This window comes from Equus przewalskii, chromosome 32 (genome assembly GCF_037783145.1).
Source record: "Equus przewalskii isolate Varuska chromosome 32, EquPr2, whole genome shotgun sequence".
NCBI classification, from domain to species: domain Eukaryota; kingdom Metazoa; phylum Chordata; class Mammalia; order Perissodactyla; family Equidae; genus Equus; species Equus przewalskii.
The window spans coordinates 9167926-9189730 of record NC_091862.1 but is presented as its reverse complement, the minus strand read 5'-3'; the positions used below and the strand labels follow the sequence as shown (position 1 = coordinate 9189730).

At 39.8% G+C, this 21805-nt stretch overlaps 1 protein-coding gene across 1 annotated transcript; it reads right to left on the bottom strand.

Annotated features, from left to right (window-relative positions):
* Positions 1-2035: 2035 nt before the first annotated feature.
* Positions 2036-20853, bottom strand: RSPH3 (radial spoke head 3). Its single transcript, XM_070603329.1, has 8 exons — positions 19786-20853; positions 15779-15866; positions 9482-9623; positions 7841-7986; positions 6633-6836; positions 4898-5060; positions 2934-3020; positions 2036-2522 (listed from the first exon to the last, which is right to left on the bottom strand). Exons 1-8 carry the CDS (start codon positions 20403-20405, stop codon positions 2212-2214), a joined length of 1761 nt encoding a protein of 586 aa, XP_070459430.1. The 5' UTR covers positions 20406-20853; the 3' UTR covers positions 2036-2211.
* Between the last annotated feature and the right edge of the window lie 952 nt (positions 20854-21805).

Sequence of the window (21805 nt, the reverse complement as noted above, 5' to 3'; positions counted from 1 at the left end):
GTGGGCTCTACAGTTTCCATTTATTTTAATACATTGAATTAATTTATGGAATTACAGAGCACAGGTGGGGATGTTTAGCGTGTAACAGGATTGAATTATTGTAAAGGAGGGTCAGAATGGAAGGCAAGCGACCTCAAATCCATTTTGGAAGAATACTTAAAATTGCAGGTATTTGAAAAGCACTAATAATAATGATCTACAACAACCCCAGTTAAAAAAGTTTTTGGTTTTCTTGCCAAAATTAGTAACATAAATTTTAGGATGATCATAAAAACTTTAACTACATAAGTTTAACTAGGATGGAACAAACCCAGCAATGGAAACAGGTGTGATTCTAATTTTTAAAATGCTGTTGATGCAATAATTTATTTAAAGTTATTCTTTGTACCTCGTAAGAGCTCAACGTTGTTCAGAAGAAAGTACAGTGGATTAGAAGTAAGAAGGTCTGGGTTCCAGCTGTCGTCCCATTCCTTACGAGGCTTATCGCCTATGGGAAACCACTTAGAATCCCTGGGCTGTGCTGCCTCGTTTGCACCCCGACTTTGCTCAGCGTCACCGCTAGGCTGTATCTGCAGCCTCCCGCAGGCTGCCCGACACACAGCAGGCCCCCAGTGTTTGCGGGCTGATCCAACTGACGACTGATTGAAAACGAGAATAAAAGCACCACCGCGCGTACTTCAGAAGGGTTGCAATGAGGTTAAAATGATATAGTGATAAAATACGTAGGAAAATGGTTTGAGAACCATATGATGCCATCTAGACATACAGTCCAGTTCTTTGTACAAATAGAGAAAGATGTTCTTTCTCCATTTTTAAAATGCAGATATATTTTTGATACTTAACTTAAAAAGAAATTAAAGTAACTGTGTTAATAACTGCAAGTTATTTCAAATCACCACAGCTTATATATCTATAAATATTCTGAGAAAAATAGGCTATATCTACCTGAAGCCTCAGACTTCAGTGATTCTTTAAGATTAACATGATTAGAGATAAAATATCTGTGATTTTCAATAGTGCAGGTAAAATCTCCAAACAAGTTCAGATTAAAAAATCAAAGGTGCTGGGGTCAGCCCCGTGGCTGAGTGGTTGAGTTAGTGCGCTCCGCTTCAGTGACCTGGGGTTTTACCGGTTCAGATCCTTGGCATGGACCTAGCACCGCTCATCAGGCCATGCTGAGGTGGCGTCCCACACAGCACAACCAGAAGGACCTGCAACTAGAATAGACAACTATGTACGTGGGAGCTTTGGGGAGAAGAAGAAGAAAGAAAAAAGAAAAAGATCGAATGTGAATTTCCTATATATAACACAATCATATTACGTAATATCTTACCTTATTTTAAAAAGATAAGAGATTTACATGAACTAATGTTGAAAAGTCTAAGATACATTGTTAGGTAAAAAATGCAAACAACACATTTATATTTATATAAAAAAGATCAACCCATATATTTCTAGGTGTTCAAATACGTATGTATGTGAGTATTTCGAGAAAGGCCTAGAAGGTACACACCTAACTGATAACAGCCGTTATCTCTGAGGAGGGGAAGGGAACTGCATGAGGGCAAGGAGGGACTTTAGTGTTATTGGCATTGCCTGAAATTGCTTGACAGTAGGAATCTGAAAAAAATAGACGAGAGCGTATTATTAATTCCCGGAATCCCTCGAGCCTTACCCGAACATTGAAGCTGAAAGGGTAACTATCTGTTCAATTTTATACAAATAAGGGTATGTTTCTTGGTCTTGCCCAGGAGGCAACACTATAGCTTCCAGTAACAACATTTAGGCATCCTTTCGTAGAGTAAGTTAAATGATTTTCCTATTGAGAAGAAAAGCTCGATGGCTGACAGCACTGATATTTAACATTAAACATCACACTTACTAAAAAAGGAACTAACCCACAAAATTAGAAAGATTAAGGAAAAATATCTTTGTTAGTTATATATACTGATAATGGGAAGCTCGGAATTAAGCATAATTCTCATTAGAGTTAATATAGCTTCTAGATGTTACTATTAAATAAATGAATTAAGCATTTGTTTCCTTTTTTATTAGTTTTATTATTCCAACATATTTGATTTGCCCAGACCATTATACAAAAAGACATGTTGACTAAATACAACATAATTTCCATCATCTGAGGGGACTCACGCATCATTACCTGATTGCTTGTGATGCTGACCCGTGGCTGATTGGTTTCGTGGCTCCCCTCTATTGTGACGGTTCTTCCTTCCCTGAGGACTTCCTCATTTCTCTTTGTTCATCCTCTTCTTCCTCCAGAAGCCTCCTCTCTTGGGATGACAGTTTCTCCAAATACCTTCCGTCAAGTGGTGGTAGGGACTCTCTGTCTGGAGGTGGCCCCTGTGACTGTGATGTGCTTTGTCCCTGGATTTCGGGACCCACCAGCGGATCCCTCACTGCTGCAGGACCACTGAGCCTGTCCCCGGGTCTGAACGACAGGCGCTCGTCCTCCTTGTGCTCATACATCATCAGTCTCTTATCAACCACCTCGCGAATCAACACTGAAAAATTACATGTACAGAAATCACTGTGATGTTTTCATGTCTCAGTAGTTACAATGCTGATGTATAGATGAGGACAAGGCATATAACATTTACCAGGCCTCATCCATTCCCAGTAGCATAACATTTTATATAGAGTTAGTACACTTAACTTCTATGCCACTTAATGTATGGAATATGAATTATATTCAATGCCTGTTTTAACAGAATATCATTTATAAAGTAAAGACAGAAGACTAATTTTGATCAAATTATAGAAGAATATAGAAACAATACTGAGGGTAAAAATTTGCACCTTTGTTAATATAATTGATATACTGAAAATCGAAGAAAAGTAAAATTAAAATCTTTTTCCTATTTATTCTTTCTACTGGAAAATTTCAGAGATAACTTTTAAATAAAAGAACTTACTGTCAAGCACTGCTCTTCCCACCATGCTGTATTCCATGGTTTTATCAACTTCATTCATTAGCCATGGAAGGAATCCTATCTCAATATCTGTCATAAAGAAAGTTCATTTCATTAAGTGATTTTTATGAATCATTATATATAGGGAGAATCTGTGCTTTTCCCCTAATGTTAGATTCATCAACATTGTCTTCTTAACACAAAATGTTAAACAGACTCATACAGCATTACTTTTGCCATATTCTTCATACACGTTCGGTCCATTTCCTTTCTATTGCAGTAGAAACAGTATTTTCAAAATGCTGACGCTTCCTTGAAGTCAAAGCCTTCAGAGCTGACTTTATAGGTGCAATCTGATCAAGGAGACGGATCAAGGAGGCAGGGAGTGGGGGTGGATCTGGAGCTGAACTCCAATTGAAATGCAATGCGAATCCGGGATTGAGCAATAGAATGCCCCCACCTGAAGCTGGGGTCTAACAGCTGATCAAGACTCTGAGGATAGAGGTCAGAGGACATCTGAGAAGGCCATCGAGAAATGGGTCAGAAACTAGGTGTTGCCATTAGTGATAAATTTGTTCAAACTAAAATGGGAATCTACGGTGCAAGCACTGAAAAAATATGGTCCATTACAATATACGTTTTAATGTTTGAGAATGGCTTTTCCTGGCAGGCAGGCACCTAATTGTTATTTTTGAATGGGGTGACAATAGAGTGTGAAAGAATATTACATTCACTACTAAAAACAACTTTTATCTGAGGCATGAATCTCATTTGCAAGCTTTTAAATGGTCTATAACTGACTTTTTCAGCAATTCATGAGAGAGAAAAGATTCCCAGCCTCTGTGACTAACAGCAAGAGGCCTTGCTAGCCCCTAGGAAGGCGGCGAGGCAGCATGGACAGAGCTCTGGACCTGGAGTCTGAGGCCTAAATGCCTCCCTGTCTGAGTGCTGGTGAGCAAGGCATTTAACCTCTCTGAGCTTCAGTTTCCACTTTTGAAGAATGGGAATTAATGTGCCCTATCCACCTCAGGGGGTTCTTGGGAGGGTCAAATGGTAGCATGTATGGAAAACACTACATCCACTGGAAAGTACAATATAAATGTAAACGAACAATATTTGTTTGTACTCTGACCTCTGTTTATTGAATTGAATACGTAAACAGTGAAAATTAATATTACTAACATCTGCCCCAAAATACTATCAGGCATTTGGAATGGGGCCTGTATACAAAGCACGGTGGATTTAACTACTTTTGCACCCGCAGAAGGAGGGTGGCAGTGAGGACACAGCAACCCATACCCTTCACCTGGCCAGGCCAGCTAAGGAGAGGTGGCTCTGAGGGGCTCCTAACAGCTGGCTAACAGGTACGGGTTCTAGACACGCAGAGACCAGGTCCCTGCCTCTTTTTTCTCTCTAACACCTAACATGGTGCCTAGAATAGTGTAAACACCTAATTAAATGAATAAATGACCTCAATAGCGGCCCCCCAAAGGGCTTTTGACTAGAATTGGAAGTCAGCTGAGAAAAAGTAACGAACTATTTATATATACAAGCACAAGTGCTTTCCAGCCCGTAAACCTTTCATATATATGTGATGACATTTAACTCCTAAAAAATTGTCATTTTACACCTAAGGAAACGGAAGGTCAAAAAGCAAGTTAATGAGGAAGCTGGGACCCAAACTCAAGTTTTTGACATCAAGTCCCTATTTCTTCCTACTATTCAATGTTGCTTCTTAATCAAGACAAAGTAACGTCCTAAAATCAAGATCTTTACAATTCACTTCTTCCTAGTAACAGTACTTACTTAAAACAACTATGACTGACTTTTTTATTTGCTTTAGAGATGGAAAGAGTCTAATTCAAAAGAAAAATGGGCATGTGATAAATATGATACTTGTGATAAATGTGGACCATTAAGAGGATGCTTATTGTAACAGAGTTGAGCTAATACAACCCTCCACCAACCTCTTTGAACGGGATCATAGAAGTAGCCACCATCCCTGAGGCTGTCAAACACAGAAGGGAGGAGGTCGGCCAGGTAACGCTGTGCAAACACCTGCGCCGCGATCTTCTGCGCAGTCTCGTTATGCTTATGGACCACTTCCCACTGCTGCTGCTTCCGCCGCTCCTGCCCAGAGAAAGACGCCAGCGCCGGTGGTTACTTAGCCGCTCCGTCCTCCCCAGATACTGAATCCAGTGAGTGGAAGAATTTCGACTTAGATTTGCATCAAAAAAATGGACTGCAAGGTACCTATTAAAGGTTCATATTTTTCATCGAGACTTTAATGAATTTCAACAGCTAGTAGGTACTGACCTCATAAAAGAGATGGAGCTTAAAGTAAAAGTCATCTCCTGAAAGTAAAACATTTCAAGGAAAATAATTTCAATATATACGTGCTTGACTATATGGATGATATCAAAGGATAATAATAGTTACTTATATTTTTAATGAGTATTATCATAAAGTATTGCTGATACGAAAATTATAGTGCTTAGACATCTTCAATTAAAGAACTTGGGCCAATGAATTACCTCATTTGTAATGATTCTTTGAATTCATAAAGTTCTGAAAATTATAAAACCTCTCTTTTCTTGTTGCTTCTTGTAGAGCACATATCTGTAATGCTAAAGAACTGTCTTCTCCCGTAGAGAAGTGGGAGCATTAATATATTTTCTAATTAAGTCTGTTTTCAAAGTTTTAAGCAAATACAAATCTAGATGATTTGTATTCTTCATTTTTCATAATATATTTGCTAATAGTAAATAAATAAATAAGTATTCCTTGATAAAGATTTCACTGATTATTTCAGCAAAGCTAATTTTGTCATTGTTCATTTTATATTTGTAAACAAATAGTCGTGCATTTGCACAATCTTTACCATAAGCCCTATGCTCTTTACACAATTAATTAGTCATTTTGGAGGGAAATTGAAAGGCCATTTGATTAGGTATTGAGTAGAATATACCAACAACTAAGCTATTCTGTGCAGTAAGTTGGACTCTTTGGGAAGTTAACTCTTTTACGTATTCAAGCACTCCTTTATAATTTCTTCATTCAGTGTACAACATAGGGTGACAGTTATTGCCAGACTCAGAAGGACCCTAAAGATTCCTGAGCCTACTGTTTCCTAACTGGAGGTTATTGGCAAATTTTAAAAACTGGATTCTAAAACTTTTATTAAAGGTTCTAAAAACCTATAATCTAAAAAATATTCTCTAATGACCCAGGTAGTTCTGGTATATCCCTAAGGGTGTAGAGAAGGACCTGGCCACTGAGAAAAAGACTCAAAAGTCTATCTAGACCCTCTGCTTCTTATCCCCCATCTATCCCCAACACACTCCACTTTTTCTTTCCACCTCTTCTGCTACTGACTTATGGCAAATTGATGTATTTCTTTCTCTAAGACTCTTGATATTTAAGAAGGCCTTTCAGTTGGGACATATGCAATTTACTGCATTTAGGAACTTTCGGGAACTCTATTTAGGTACATTTATATATGTTCAAATGTAAAAAAAAGTAATTCAGTCCATGAAAGATGTATGATCTAGAGAACAGGAGAGACCCTAACAACAAATACTATAGGTCTTTTCTAACATGTTTCCAAAGATCTTTAGCTCTATGACATAACACATGTAAATTTGAGCATAATCTGTTAAATAAGCAAAAGACTGTCTAAGAAAGAAAAACAGAACTCTATACTTTTTCCTCTTGGTGGCGTCTCTCTTGCTCTTCAAGTCTCTGAACTTCAGCCAGCTCAACGTTGCGTAACTCTTCATATGCATACTGACTGGCCTGCAGGTTAGCCAGCTCCTCCTCCTCCATTACTTCCAGAAGAGACTGCTCAATGGTCTTTCCCACCAACACTTCTAACATTGGTTTAACTTCAAGATCAAAGTCAAAGAGCTTGAACACACAAAACAAAGCAAATTTAAAACTTTAATCACGAACCAAATGCTCAATGAAAAAATAGCCAGAAGAGCAGCAATAACAAGACACTATTCATTGTCTTCTGGGTGCCAGACACTGTGTGGGTGCTGGATTTATGTTCCCAATCCTCAAAATCGCCCTGCAAGGCACACAGAATAGCATTTTGTTTACAGGCAAAAATTGGTTAAGTCAAAGTTATTAAAAAGACCCAGGCATCATCAAAATGAACCCTGATACTTAACAACTTTAAGATCAAACTCTGAAACCCAAGAAATATCCTTGTTTTTCCTATTCTCTGCCTTTTCTGCTCGATTTTTACTGTTTGTTTTTGATAAAGAACTAAGGAACAAGAACAATGGGTATTCTGGTGATTCATCTCCAGGATTTAGAGGCAAACATGTTCTTCTATGTAGCTGATGAAGACTTATTTCCCAGTTCCAACGATGCTTCTTTCAAGTTCCTTCAAGTTTTAAATCTCATTTAAGTTATTATGCACATACGCATTGACTTTTCTTCAATTTCATAAACTGGCCTATCTATGCATTCCACATTGATAGGAAAATGTAGTTATTTTAGGATTTTTTTTTTAACAGAGAGATTATCTTCATAAAAGTTATATAATCTACAAGCAACTAATAGTGGAATCTTTTATACTAGAGATCCTATTTTTCCTTATTTGCTACAAATCTACCTTATATTCATACATTAAGCAAGTATGCAAACACACAAAAATAAAATCTGTGAATATTCTAAGAACATTTCTAATGATGTTCATTTCTGATCAGCAAAGAGGAGAAATCAGAGAATGGAATTTGAAAACATTTCTGGGTACATCAGGATAAAACTACTATTACAGAAAAATTTGGAAAGAAATCCAGTAACTAGAATCTTTCTGATTGTGGTTTGTACTTACGTTAAGCTTTTAACTAAACAATCTATTTATAAAGAAGATAGAGGGAAGTCCAAATAATGTACTATACCTCTCCTTCTAGTATTTGGGTGGCCACATCTTTGCCGGTTTTGGCAGGAATAAAGAGTGGTGTTGGTGGTCTGTCCAAAAATGCATCTGTTTGGCATTCCATATCAACTTCTATGGTGCGGTCAGCAATTTCTTCAAGGTATAATTCTAAGAGAACACCATATACATTGATTTGAAACTCTGGTCTATTTCAAGCATATATGTGTATTTGAAACTTCGACTCCTTCAAAATAGAATGAACACGCACAAATGTGAGCTCAGGTCACATACTGAACTAAGTGCTTTTATATATTTGGAAGACCACAGAGTCAGTCAGGCTAGAGCATTTGTTGAATGTCAAGAAAGCACTGAGCGTTGTATATGAAAATGGAACTAGAGGAGAACATGAAATCACAGATGTATATAAGATTCAAAGCATAACAGGGCATAGAAAGTTAATAATCCATCTGCATAAGTGAGTCCTAAGATAGTAAACGGATAAAGATTTGAAAATTCTGGATATTTAAAATAATTATGCACCATGTCACTATGTTATTTGATGTTCCCTCTAGCCTTTAGATTATAAACAGATATACGAAAACAAATTTCATCTTAGGAATAATTTATATGAAGCAAGGGCAATGTGGTATCATGCAAAGAACATGAGAAGTGGAGTCAGATGTGGACTTAGCCAAGTTACACCCTGTTCGGGCCTCAGTTTCTTCACCTGTAAAAGGGATCATAATTATCTGTCACATGGAGTCTTTGTAATAATAAAGGCGATACGCAGGTAAAGGACCTGGTGTAGTCTGAGATATAGGAAATACTCAACCAAAGGTGGCTGCTATTGTATCACGTGATATTCTGATGGCATAAATAAACACTAAAGTTTAGCTCTCACAGAATTATAACTATATTGGCTAATCACAGACATATGCTCTAGACTTGGCCTCAAGGTAGGGGAAAAAGCGTGGCATGCTTCTCTGCCATTGACCCTTAGTACTCAGAAATAACTCTGATGGATCCACTCACCATCTTGGCAGCGTGCAAAGTGGATCTCGAGTAGTGACATCAGTCCAAGGAAAACCCCAAGTATTGTCTGATTATCGAGATCCTGTCAACCACACAGCTAGACCCTCCAGGTCCAGGTAAGCCTCTGTAGCTGAGGACAGGTAGGAAAAGCCTGGCACTGGCCTGTGGTGGGAGAGCCTGTGTGGCCCTGGGGAACATGCAAAGTGAGAGGAGAACCAAAGCAGAGAACAGAAGAGGCCGTGCTGAGAGAGGAGGACTCAGATCTGAATGGGCCCACTCCTCTTAAAAGACACACAAAATGCCCAAACAGAACTACACTGCTCTTCTGCCCTGCAATTCCAACAGCGACTCACGCTGGGCTACGAAAGGAAAAAGTGAGAAAAAATCTCCGTTTGAGAATAGAGTATGTGAAAAGGGCTGAGCGTGAATGAATTTGGTCATAAATACTGTTTAAAAAAACCCCACCTCATAGTTCCAGGCATACCCAATATAATAATAATATATAGTCTATGAATTTGTTGGGAAGTCCTGGGTAGAGTAACAGATATGTAAATAATACAAAGGCCCAATAAAAATGAACCGACTTAGGAAAGTGAGCAAACCAGGGAGCTGCCACGGCATGGTCACGTACCTGTCTGCACGTCCACGTGCTGCCTGCCTTCCACGGGTTCGGGCGTGTGTGGTCGGAGCTGTTCTTGGGCTCGTTTTCTGGCAAGAGCCCTCCTCTTAGCCTGGTGCTGTCTCTGAATCTCTAGAGGATCAGGCTGCCCAGACTAAGGGTGACAGAAAAGGCTTCTAAAATTCAGAAAATATTTCTCACAGCATGCAGAACTACCACTCCGAAAGTGATTCCCGGAGAGTCTAAAAGCGTCTGTCATACAAGGCTTCCTGATTATCAGTGACTTGAAGAAAATTCCATTTGAACTTAGACAATTATAAAGATGTCTGACAAAGCAGAAAAGTAACTTCAACGTCTGGCTAACTGGAAGGAACGGGTGCAGAATCCTATCTAGGACCTTGTCCTTCCTGATCCCAGCATTTTCACCATGAATTCCTCTGGTGCCTAGTAACCCAGCAGACTGACGTAACCATCCAGTAACAATAAATTTTAATGTGTAGTTAAGAAAGTGCAAAGCACTATGATTTTTAAAAATCTGAATTTCACTCAGACGGAATTTCCTTAAAAAATACATTAACTCACAAGGAAAACCACCTCAGTCCAAATGAAGTCTGTCTAAGTGCACAAGATGATAGCTAAGAGATTAAAAATATAACTATTCACAGTAGTTCTGCAACATCTGGAGGTCCTCGATTTCATATCTGTATCTCCCTTCGTGGTCATTCTCTATAGCTAACCTGTCTTATATCAAGGTAAATACGAAAAGGAAGGGAAAATATAAAAGCACTTTGCATGAAAAAAATTATAATATTTAAAACTAGATTTCTAAAAACACTTTAACTGAAATGACAATGTAATAACATTAAAGTTTTTCAAAAAGAAAACTACCTATAATCCCATATCCTAATACAATGGCTACTGTCATTTAAATACACAGTATTTTATCAGTCTTTGGGTGGGGAACATGATGTAATCTAGACAGAAATTGAAATATAATGATGTACACATGAAATTTATATAACATTATAAACCAGTAACCTCAATAAAAAAATAAGAATAACTCTTTTTAACAAGTGAAAAAAAACCCCAAAAATAAATGCAGTTTTTTTTGAAGTTGTGATGGTACCATACATTTTATAGTTTTTCTAACTTAACACTGTCTATCATAAACTTTCCCCATATTTGCACTAAATGGTGGAAAGAAGAGCATTGGCTCCAAAGCTCAAATTCCAACTCTTCAATTTATTAATCACTAAGATTAGTAAAGCTTGGACTACTAACCTAAGTTTGCAGATATTCAGCTTTCTTGTCTGGACAGTGGGAATACTAACAACACCTACCTCAGGTTTTGATTGTAAGGAACAGGTCAGAGGATAATGTAACAAGCCTAACACAATCTCTGACACAGAATAGCTCTTCTGCTACATAGTTATCATAGAGAAAGAATCACCTATAACTCACTCCATTTTCTAATACAAGTACTATTGTCATTTTGGGATCATTTAGTGAAGGCTTTTTTTCTTTGTGTATATATTCTACATTATTATAAATATCATCCTTGATTTATTTCCATTTTCTTTTTCTTCTGAGGAAGATTAGCCCTGAGCTAACTTCTATGCCAATCTGCCTCTATTTTTTTGTATGTGGGTTGCCACCACAGCATGGCTGATGGATGGTGTAGGTCTGGCACCCGGGATCCAAACTTGCAAACCCTGGGCCACCTATGTGGAGCAGTGTGCCAAACTTAACCATTATGCCACGGCCTGGCCCCTCCATTTTCTCAGTGTAACAGAATTACAAATGTCAGCTCTTGAAAGATTTGGAGTAATGTGAATGCAACAAGTTCATTTTAGAAACGGATTGCCCAACTTAACTGTTTCAGGGTCTAGTTAAAAAACGCATTGCCCAACTTAACTGTTTCAGGGTCTAGTTAAAAATCTATTTTTCAGAAAGTTTATTTTGAAATAATTCATAATAGGTTGCAAAAATAGTAGATAGAGTCCTGTTGTACCCCTCAGGAAGCTTCTTCCAATGGTGACATTTTATATAATTGTGGCACAATATCAAAATCAGGAAATGAACACTGGCAAAATATGATATGACAGTGATCTGTAACAGATGTTACTCAGTTTTCACAATTTTACATGCATTGATTTGTGTTTGTATCTGTGTATATAGTTCTACATGATTTTACCCCATATACAGATTCGTGTAACCACCACTATGATCAAGGTAAGACCTGTTTCATCACAACAAAGGAGCTCCCTGGGTATTCCTTTCTATTTCTCCCAAGTCTCACCTTCATCCCTGTCCCCTGGCAACCACTAATCTGTTCTCCATCTGGATAGTTTTGTCTTTTCGAGAATGTTACATACAAGGAATACGATAGTACGTAACCTTTTGAGATTGGCTTTTTTCAGTAAGTATAATGCCCTTGAAGTCCATCCAGGTTGTTACATGTATCAATAGTTCATTCTTTTTTGTTCCTGAGCAGTTCTTAATTGTGTGGATGTACCAGGTTTGTTGAACCACTTACCTATTGAAAGACACTTAGGATGTGTTTTCAGTTTTTGGCTGTCATGATAAAGCTGCTATGAATGTTCACTTGTGTGCAGGTTTATATGTGAATATAAGTTCCCATTTCTCTGGGATAAATGTCTACAAGTACAATTGTGGAATTGAATGGTAAGTGCTAGTTAGTTTTGATAACACTGAACAATTTTCTAGGGTGGCTGTACCATTTTACATTTCTATCAGCAAAATATGAGAGTTCCAGTTGCTCCATATCCTCACAAGCATTTGCTGTTATCACTATTTAAAAATTTTAGCTTTTCTAACAGGTGCATAGTTATATCATTGTGGTTTTAGTATGTATTTCCCTAATGGCTAATCATGTTGATTTTTTTTTTTAATGTGCTTATTTGCCATCCCTTTCTTTTCTTTGGTGAAATATTTGCTCATGTTTTTTAACCATTTTTTCTTTTTCTTTTTTTTTGGTGAGGGAGATTGGCCCTGAGCTAACATCTGTGCCAATCTTTTTTGATTTTGTATGTGGGACGCCTCCACAGCATGGCTTGATGAGCAGTGTGTAGGTCCACACCCAGGATCTGAACCTGTAAACCCCAGTCTGCCAAAACGGAGCATGCAAACTTAACCGCTATGCCACCGGGCTGACCCTTGACCATTTTCTAACTGGACTTTTTTCTTCTGAGTTTTAAGAGTTCTTTATATATTCAAAATATAAGACGTTTGTTGGATACGTGGTTTGCAAATATTTTCTTCTGGTCTTAGCTTGTCTTTTTGTCCTTTTGTAAGGGTTTTTCACACCACAAAAGTTTTAAGTTTTGAAGTCCACTTGATCATGTTTTCTTCTCTGGATCAACTCTCTGATTAGCCCTAGATTCTGAAGGTTTTCTCCTAAAAGTTTATAGCTTTACATTTCATATTTAAACCCATGATCCATTTGAACTAATTTTTGTATATGGTGTAAGGTTTAGGTCATGGTTCATTCAATTTTTTTGTCTATGGATGTCCAATCGCTCCAGCACCATTTGTTGAAAATACTGTCTCTCCTTCATTGACCTGCTTTTGTCCCTTTGTCAAAAATTAGTTGGGTGTATTTGTGTTGGTTTATTTCCGAGTTCTCTATTTTGTTCCATTGGTCCATGTATCTATACCTCCACCAATATCACCCCGTCTTGACACAATTACTAATATCATACATAGTAAGTCTTAACGTTGGGTATAGCAATTCCTCTCACTTCATTCTTCTCTTTCAAAGTGGCTTTAGCTATTTTATTCTTTTGCCTTTCCATGTAAATTTTAGAATAAGCTTGTCTAGATCTACATAAACTTGCTGGAATTTTGGTAGGAATTGTGCTATACTTATAGGTCAACTTGGGGAAAATTAACATCTTTACTATGGTGAGTCTCCCAATCCATGCACATGGTATGTCTCCCCATTTCTTTAGAGGGTCTTTGATTTCTTCCTTTTTAAAAATAGCCATCATATAATTTAAAAAATCAATTTATTTAAACAAAAACAAAACCAGTTCATCCCTTTCTCCCACTCCTCATCCTCTGCCTCTGGCAACTACCACTTTGTTCCCTGTATCTATGAACTTGCTTTTTTTTTTTTACTATATATTTTTTGATTACACATCGAAAAGAGATCATATGGCATTTGTCTTTATCTGTCTGACTTATTTTACTTAGCATAACTCACTCAGGGTCCATCCATCTTGTTGCAAATAGCAAGACTTCTTTCTTTTTAGTAGCTGAATAATATTCCATGTATATATACACACCACAATTTCTTTATCCATCCATCCATTGATGGACCCTTAGATTGTTTCCATATTTTGCCTATTGTAAATAATGCTGCAATGAACATGGGAGTGCATACATCTTTTTAAATTAGTGTTTTCATTTTCTTTGGATAAATATCCAGATGTGGAATTGCTGGATCATATGGTATTTCTAATTTTAATTTTTTTAGGAACCTCCATACTGTTTTCCATAGTGGCTGCACCAATTTACATTCCCATCAACAATGCACAAGGGTTCCCTTTTCTCCACAACCTCGCCAACACTTGTTATTCCTTGTCTTTTTGATAATCGCCATTGTAACAGGTGTGAGGTGATATCTTATTATGGTTTAGATTTGCATTCCCTGATGACTAAAGATGTAGAACATCTTTTCATGTACCTGTTGGTCATCTGTATGTCTTCTTTGGAAAAATATCTATTCAGATCTTCTGTGCATTTTTTAATTGAATTATTTGTTTTCTGCAATCGAGTTGCATGAGTTCTCTCTATATTTTGGCTATTAGCCTCTTATCAGATACACGATTTGCAAATATTTTCTCCCATTCAGCAGGCTATCTTTTCATTTTGTTGATGGTTTCCCTTGCTGTGCAGAGTCTTTGACTTCCTTTATCAGCATTTTGTAATTTTTATCTTACAGATCTTGTATATGTTTTGTTAGATTTATACCTAGGTACTCCAGTCTTTTGGGAATGATTGTAGACAGTATGGTGTTTTAAATTTTGTTTTCCACATGTTCCTTTTTAGTACACAGAAATATGACTGGTCTTAGTGTGTTGATCTTGCATCCTGCGACGGTGCTCAACTCACTAGAGTTCTAGTACTTTTTGGTAGATTCACTGACATTTTCTATGTAGATAATTTTGTCACAGAAAACGCCGAAACACACGCCTACAGCCAGTGTGCGCTGCTACTGCCACAGAAAACGCCAAAACACACGCCTACAGCAAACAATTGAGCTGTGGTTTCCAAATGCAGGCTCCTGAACTGGCTGTACCAGAATTGCCTAGAGAAGTTTATTAATAATGCGTATTCCCCTGTCCAACCCTTGGATGTTCCCATGCAGTAGATCCAGGGTACGGCTGAAGCATATATATTTTTAATGAGTCTTCCAGGTGGTTTCTACCTACACTGCTTCAGAATGTCTACTATTCCATACAGCACCACGTGGGGTTAGGCACTCATCTGTCATATGGTGTTTACAGGTTATCTTAACTGTATTTCATTTCTGCACCAAGAAATCATCACTCTTAATATCATGCCACCTGTTACTCATCTCTGCATCCTAGGTACCCAGGACAGGACCTAAAACTCAATAAAGAGCTGTTGAATGAATTAAAGAAAAGAAGCATAATTCAGAATTTTTGACTAAATAATGATAATAGTATTAGAGTATGAGATAATTTAAACAAACCTAAATATATTAGACCAGTGCTACTCAAAGTGTGGTCCTCAGACTAGTGCTGTCTATAAATTGTTTGAACTGGTCTGTAACAATTTAATTATGGAAATTGACAGTAAAAGTTTAGAAACTTCTAGAGCAGTTTTCCAGAGTTCTGCTAATCTAATAAAAAATTAGGGCTTGTATTTTTTTAATTATTATTTTTAATTGTGGCCAAATACACATAAAATTTACCATCTTAACCATTTTTAAATGCACAGTTCAGTGGCATTAAGTACATTCACACTGTTACATGACCATCACTGCCATCCATCTCCAGAAGTTTTTTCCTCTTGCAAAACTGAAACTCTGTCTCCATTAAATAATAACTGCCTATTCTCCTATCCCCTAGCCCCTGGCAGCTACACTTAGGCTTGTATTTGGATGTCTTTTTTTTCATTTCATTTTTCTTGTAATCTATCTTGATTTCATTTTATAAATGTTTTAGTATGCAACAGATTAGAAATTAAGACAAACGAACCAACTGGTCCTTCACCACAGGTACCTTGAAAGCTCTGTTAGACCATTCAGATGACACTTACCAGCGGGGCCATTTGCAGAGCATAAGTGTTGCCTCGGATCACCCTTCTGTCGTACATTATGTTTCCGTAACGAATAGGTTCTTCGGCTCTGTAAGACAGCAAATTCTAAATAACTACGATCTAAGAGTGTTGGTATCTATGAAGCCAACTCATTTTTAATAGGATTTAGGCTAAGATGAAAGAATTTTAAGAAAACAGATTTTTGTTTTAGCACAGTCCATAATATAAGGAGCCAAAGGGCTCCCATTTATGGAAGGCTTATTACATGCCAGGCCTTTCACATATATTATTTTATTTATTGCTCACAATAAGCTTCAAGTTGAGAACTATGATTCCCATTTCACAGAAGAGGAAGTAAGACTCAGAAAGGAACGTGACCCAGGTCACCTGGCTAGTAAGTGGCAGAGCTGGATTTTGGCTGTAAATCTGTTTATGAAGGATTTTGGCTGTTGAAAAGGGGCCTGCCCTAAGGGACGGACAAAAGTTTGATTCAAGGATTGAAAAGTTACATTATATAGGATCAGGCTTAAAAAATAAAATCAGTCAAATTTCTCATTGTTCCTTAACCTCAAAGATATTTTTAAATGATACTGTCTCAAATGTTAAGAAAATTTTAATTTGGGGAATAAGCATGATCAATAGTGAAAAATACACAGTTGATATTTCCATTCTAAGTTCTTTCATTGCTATCCTATTCATGGCTATGAAACCAAACATCGACCTATGCCAATAACAGTACTCTAACAGAAATGATTTTCAGAGGGGTAGTAAGTTGCTTATTTATCATATATTGAAATCGTTATTGGATAACCTGATCTCATATTACTTAAAACCCAGAGATGCTGCACTGCTCATCTTTCTTGACCTCGGGGCAGTGTTCAGCTCAGCTGGTCGCTCCTTCACTGAAGCTCTCTAGGCCTCTGTGACACTAGCGTATTGTTCTGATTGTTTTCCTGCGACTTCTCTGACTGCTATTCTCAGCCTCCTCCCGTGCTGGAGCATTTCCTCAGGGCGCAGCCTTCTCTTGTCCTTAGTTGACTTCATCCAATCTCAAGGCTTCACTTATGATCCACAGACTTAAAACTCCCAATTTTATTTTATCTTTAGCTCAGAACTCTCTTCTGAGCTCCAGGCATGTAAGTCCGATTGATATGCTCAATGACATCTCACTAAGATGTCTGAACGGCAACCTCAGAATTGAACGATCATTCTCCCTCTCCAACTTGTTCCTTAGTGTTCTCTATTCATTAATGGTACGACTAGCCACCCAAGTGCCTTCGTCTAGAAGCCTGGGAGTCATTCATGACTCCTGCTTCTTCCCCAATCCCTAGAGCCAGCAAGTCCTATTGATGCCACCCCCTAAATCTTTGCCACATCCACCCATGGCTCACGGCCGCCACTGTCTTCTACCTGGACCACTGTGAAAGTCCCTTGACTGTCTGGAACAACATTTCTCCCTCAATGTGTTCTATATGTTGTAGCCAGTGATCTGTTAGAATGGAAAAATCTGTTTGCTTGATTAAAGTTAGTGCTAATTAAACGAATAATGATGAAAATTTTTGGTTTTGTTTTTATACTATCAAAATCCAAAAAGGAAAAAAAAAATCTCTAACACCTTTTGCCGGTGAGGATGGGGGGAAAAGATATGTTTAAACACTCTTGGAGGAAAGGTATGTCGTTCCATCTGTTTGTATTAAAAGTACACAGGCCCTCGCCCTGGGAGTCCCACCCTGGGAATCTGCCTTATAGAAGTGAAAAAGCCAGTACACGAGGCTGTTTACTGAAAGCTCCTTCTTTGTGGTAAAAACTGAAGCAAACTGAATATCTACCAATAGTGGAAAATTTTAATAAATTATGGTACATCCATACCAGAGGATATCACGCTGCTATTACAAATAACTGGAGGAGGGGCGGGCCTGGTAGTGCAGCGGTTAAGTTTGCATGCTCCACTTTGGCGACCTGGGGTTCGCCAGTTCGGCTCTCAGGCTCAGACCTACGCACCACTCCTCAAGCCATGCTGTGACAGGCGTCCCACATATAAAGAAGAGGAAGATGGGCACAGATATTAGCTTAGGGAATCTTCCTCAGCAAAAAGAGGATTGGCAGCAGATGTTAGCTCAGGGCTAATCTTCCTCAAAATAAATAAATAAATAAATAAAATCATTGGAGGAATTTCCACAAAGTATTAAGTGAGAAAAGCAAGATGTTGAGAATTGTATATAACGCATTATCATTCTTATGAAGTAGACAAAGCCCTAGCATGTGTGTATATATTCACACATCTGTGCATAAACATGGGAGCGTGGAGAACAGCACAGAAGCATTCTTGTGAGGTCGTTAACATGGTTTACCTGAGGGTAGGAGAGAGGTGTGTGAGGGAAGGGGGTGGGACTAAGGCTGCACTAAGAATGTCCCCAAGTGTGAATGATGTGAGTCCATTTACATAAAATTAAATATGCATGTGTAAGCATACATAAAGAAATTAGAGGAAAAAAAGGAATTAGAGCTTGTAAAATAGGGGGGAAAAGCCAAATGCAGATGAATCTGTGTAGTATAATTCTATTTGGGAAATAAACATCTCATATATATGTACATATGCCCATATACGTATGTGCGTGCAAGGAGGTACAGAAGAATGATTAAGACTGCTCAATTTGGTGCAACAGGGAAGTTGGGGGTAGAGGTAGGTGGGAGAGAATTAACTTTGCATTTATTCGTCCTTATTTTGTATTTTTCATTTGCTTTGACAAGCAGACAGTAGTTTTGTAAATTGAAAACCACCAATAAGGATAATTTTAAACTGAAAAAATCAAATACATACACATACATTCCTTCTAATGGCTTGGATCAACGGATTACTGCAATACACCAATCAACTAATTCTACGAAAAAAGAAACCTTCCTAATGAAGCACCACTGATTCTTACTTCCTCTGTTGTTGATTTCATACTGATGATTTGTAACCAACCACTTGCACCACTGATTCTTACTTCCTCTGTTGTTGATTTCATACTGATGATTTGTAACCAACCACTTAGAGGTACCAGCAAGTGTTTTTGAAAGGAGTCCCTTTTTTAAATTATTCCTTTCCTAATATATATAATCCCCCTTCAAATTTAAATTTCCTATTTTGGTTCTCTTAAAGTGACAGACATTTCTGATAGGAAAAAGTCTTGTCAGAATCAGATAATTATGAATTTAGACGCAGTGTCTGAAATAACCATCAAGAGTTACATTGTTGATGTTCAATCATTAATTCAACAATTTGTGTCGAGTGCCTACTACGTGTCAGGTATGGTCCTAGGTGGACAAAACACACAAAGGTTCCTGCTTCCCTGGGGCCCGCATTCTTGGGAAGTTCTGCTAATTCCTAAATCTGTGGCTTATGGAAAGAACTTCACGAGAACCATGACATTTACGGTCCTTTCTAAATATGGATATTTCAATATTTGCAAATACTCATTAAAGTAAAAATGCAATTTGGGGTCCAGCATGGAAGGATAACCTGATGCCTGACCAAGGAGAACCCATTCCTGGTGTGGAAAGAGCTGTACTTGGCTCCCATTCTGGACATGCTATTGTGTGTGATACCTCTGTACTTGTTTCCTCATTTGCATAAAAGAGTCATAAAACCAACTTCACAGCACTGCGGACTAAGTAAGAAAATGTATGCGAATGCCCCTAGTAAGGTGCTCGGCACAGAGCCGCCCAACAGTAAACATGAGTTGGCTCAAACTTCGTGAAATAAGCCAGTTCCACGTACGTGCAATCAACCATACCAACAACTCAAGATCACTAAGGTTAACGAAGGGAGGCCACCCATGCCCCTTCTTGCTTCATTCCTCCAGAGCCCGGGAGAGTTCTCTGGGGAAGAAATTTCACCTCGGCGGCGTGTAGAGGAGGGAAAGCAGCACAGGCAGGTTTTGCCTGGGGATGGGGGGGCAAGATCCCGTGGCCCGGGCATGGGGGGCAAGGGGAGACCACGGGGCGCTGGTCTGCTCACTCACGGCTGCAGCAGGCTGTCTCGGTAACGGCGGCGCTGGCAGGGCGGGGGCCGCGGCCGGCTGGTGTAGGTGTAGGTGTAGGTGCCCATGGCCGGAGAGGTGCGGTCCGTCCACGTGGGGGCCACGCCCGGGGTCGCGCTGCCTCGCCTTCGATGGAGCTTGGCTTTGAAGCAGGTGGGCGCTAAGGCGTCGTGGGAGCGGGGGAGGTGCGCGTAGTGCCAAGGGCAGCGACTCTGCGACGCGAGGAGAGGCGGCAAGGAGGGAGGCGGGCGGGACGCGAGGTTGCCAGGACGGGAGGTGGGAGCTAGGCTATGCTCCCTGCGGGCCGCACAGAGCCCGCCGGCGACGCCGGTGCCGGTTGCCCAGCAACCCCGACTTCCGCCCGGGGGCGTAGCCTCTGGGCAGTTCCGGCGGGGGGAGTTCGCGGGAAATCCAGCGCGCAGGGGCACTTCCGGCTCTTGACTCCACCCACCCGCGCCTCTCATGCCGTTGCGCCTGCGCGTTGGCAGCTCCCCGTCCAAGGACGCCGGCATGGCGGCCTCGGTGGAAGGCCCAGCAGGGCGTGGCGGGGTTCTCCGGCCGCACTGTGGAGCGTGGCTTTGCGGGGTTGGTGTGGGGGCCATCCTCCCAGGCCCACGTGCTCCCGCTCTTCGGGGCGTCCTGCGCTGTTTCTCCTGCCGCCGCGCCGCTGCCCCGGGCTGCCCGCCTCTGATCGCTCACCTCTGGCCCCCGGGCTCCCAGCTCTGTTACGTGCAGGGCCGGGCAGGGGCTCCCTGGGGTCTCCCGGCGCCGCCACCTCTTCCGCCCCGGGCGCGCTCGGCGGCCTAGTCTGCATTTCCCGCCTGCCTTGTGTGCAAAGCTCTGTTTCCTGACCTCAGAGGACCCTGGGGCGCACGGAGCGACAAGGACTGCCCCACAGACAGCTCATTTGGGGAGAGGGGTGGGCCGTTTAGTTGAATCTTTATTCTGGACCCCCTAGACCTTAATCTGTCAGGCCGCAGGCTCTGAAGAATGAAGCATCATGGGGCGCTCAGACACTCCCCCCGCATTTGGTTTTGTTATTAGCAATGTAAAAAATTTTGTAGTTTGTGGGCGTGAAGTGTGTGTATCCCTGTGTCATTAATTATTTGCATTTGGATTTTCATTTTCTCTTTCAATTCAGATAAGTGGTGTCTGGATTTGAATCCAGGTGCTGCCGTCTGCTCGCCCCATAACCTCTGGCGAATTAATGCTTTTGTGCTTATTTTCCTAATCTGCAAAATGAAGGTAGTAAGATTTATGTCTTAGGGTTTGTCATGAGGCTGAAAAGCATTAACAAATGTAAAATACCTTGAATGTGTCTGGTAGATGATAACCCGTTAGATTAAGATCTAGACCCCTTCTGTGCATTGAATCTTGTGGCCTAAAGCGGGCATAGGCATTGTATAAAGAACACTAAATACAGATGTACGGTCAGTGCTAGAGGTGAAAACACTGCGGGAAGGGTTTAGGTCTGATCACTTAATATTGAGGTAATTTATGAAAGGGCTAGAGGAGAAAGTGACATTTAAATTGTGTTTGATGTGTGAAAGTGTTTTGACTGGGGAGGATCTTGGAGGAGGTGCATTCAGAATGGCTTGATCAAATTCTCAAAAACCCAAGGTGTTTTGAGCCTTGGGGATGTCTAACTGGGTAGAATGTATATTTAGATAATTATAAGAGCTAAGGAGAAAAATAAAGCAAGGAAGAAGGGTAGGAAGTGTCGGAGGTCCGAGGGGGACAGAGGAATTTTAGATTGGTCAGGAAGGCTTCACTGAGAAGGTGACATTTGTAAAGCCCTGAGCAAGTGGAGCAAGGAAGCTTGAGACTAACATTCCAGGAAGTGGTGGGAGCAGAGTACTAAGGCAGGTACAAACCAGGTGTGTTCAAGGATCAGAGTAAGGGGGCTAGGGTGAGTGGAGCCGAGTGAACAAAGAGGAGAGCGTTAGGAAATGAAGTCAGGGGTAATGAGTTCAGATCACTGTGCCTTGTAGGTAAGTGTAAA

Bases quoted from the DNA above. Each gene is read 5' to 3' on its own strand.
- RSPH3 (XM_070603329.1), bottom strand. From the start codon at position 20,405: ATGGCCCCCACACCAACCCCGCAAAGCCACGCTCCACAGTGCGGCCGG. The intron at 9,624-15,778 runs GTAAGTGTCATC...TGTCACCCTTAG, and splicing joins CTCTGCAAATGGCCCCGCTG to TCTGGGCAGCCTGATCCTCT. The intron at 3,021-4,897 runs GTTGGTGGAGGG...TCTTTATGACAG, and splicing joins CTATGATCCCGTTCAAAGAG to ATATTGAGATAGGATTCCTT.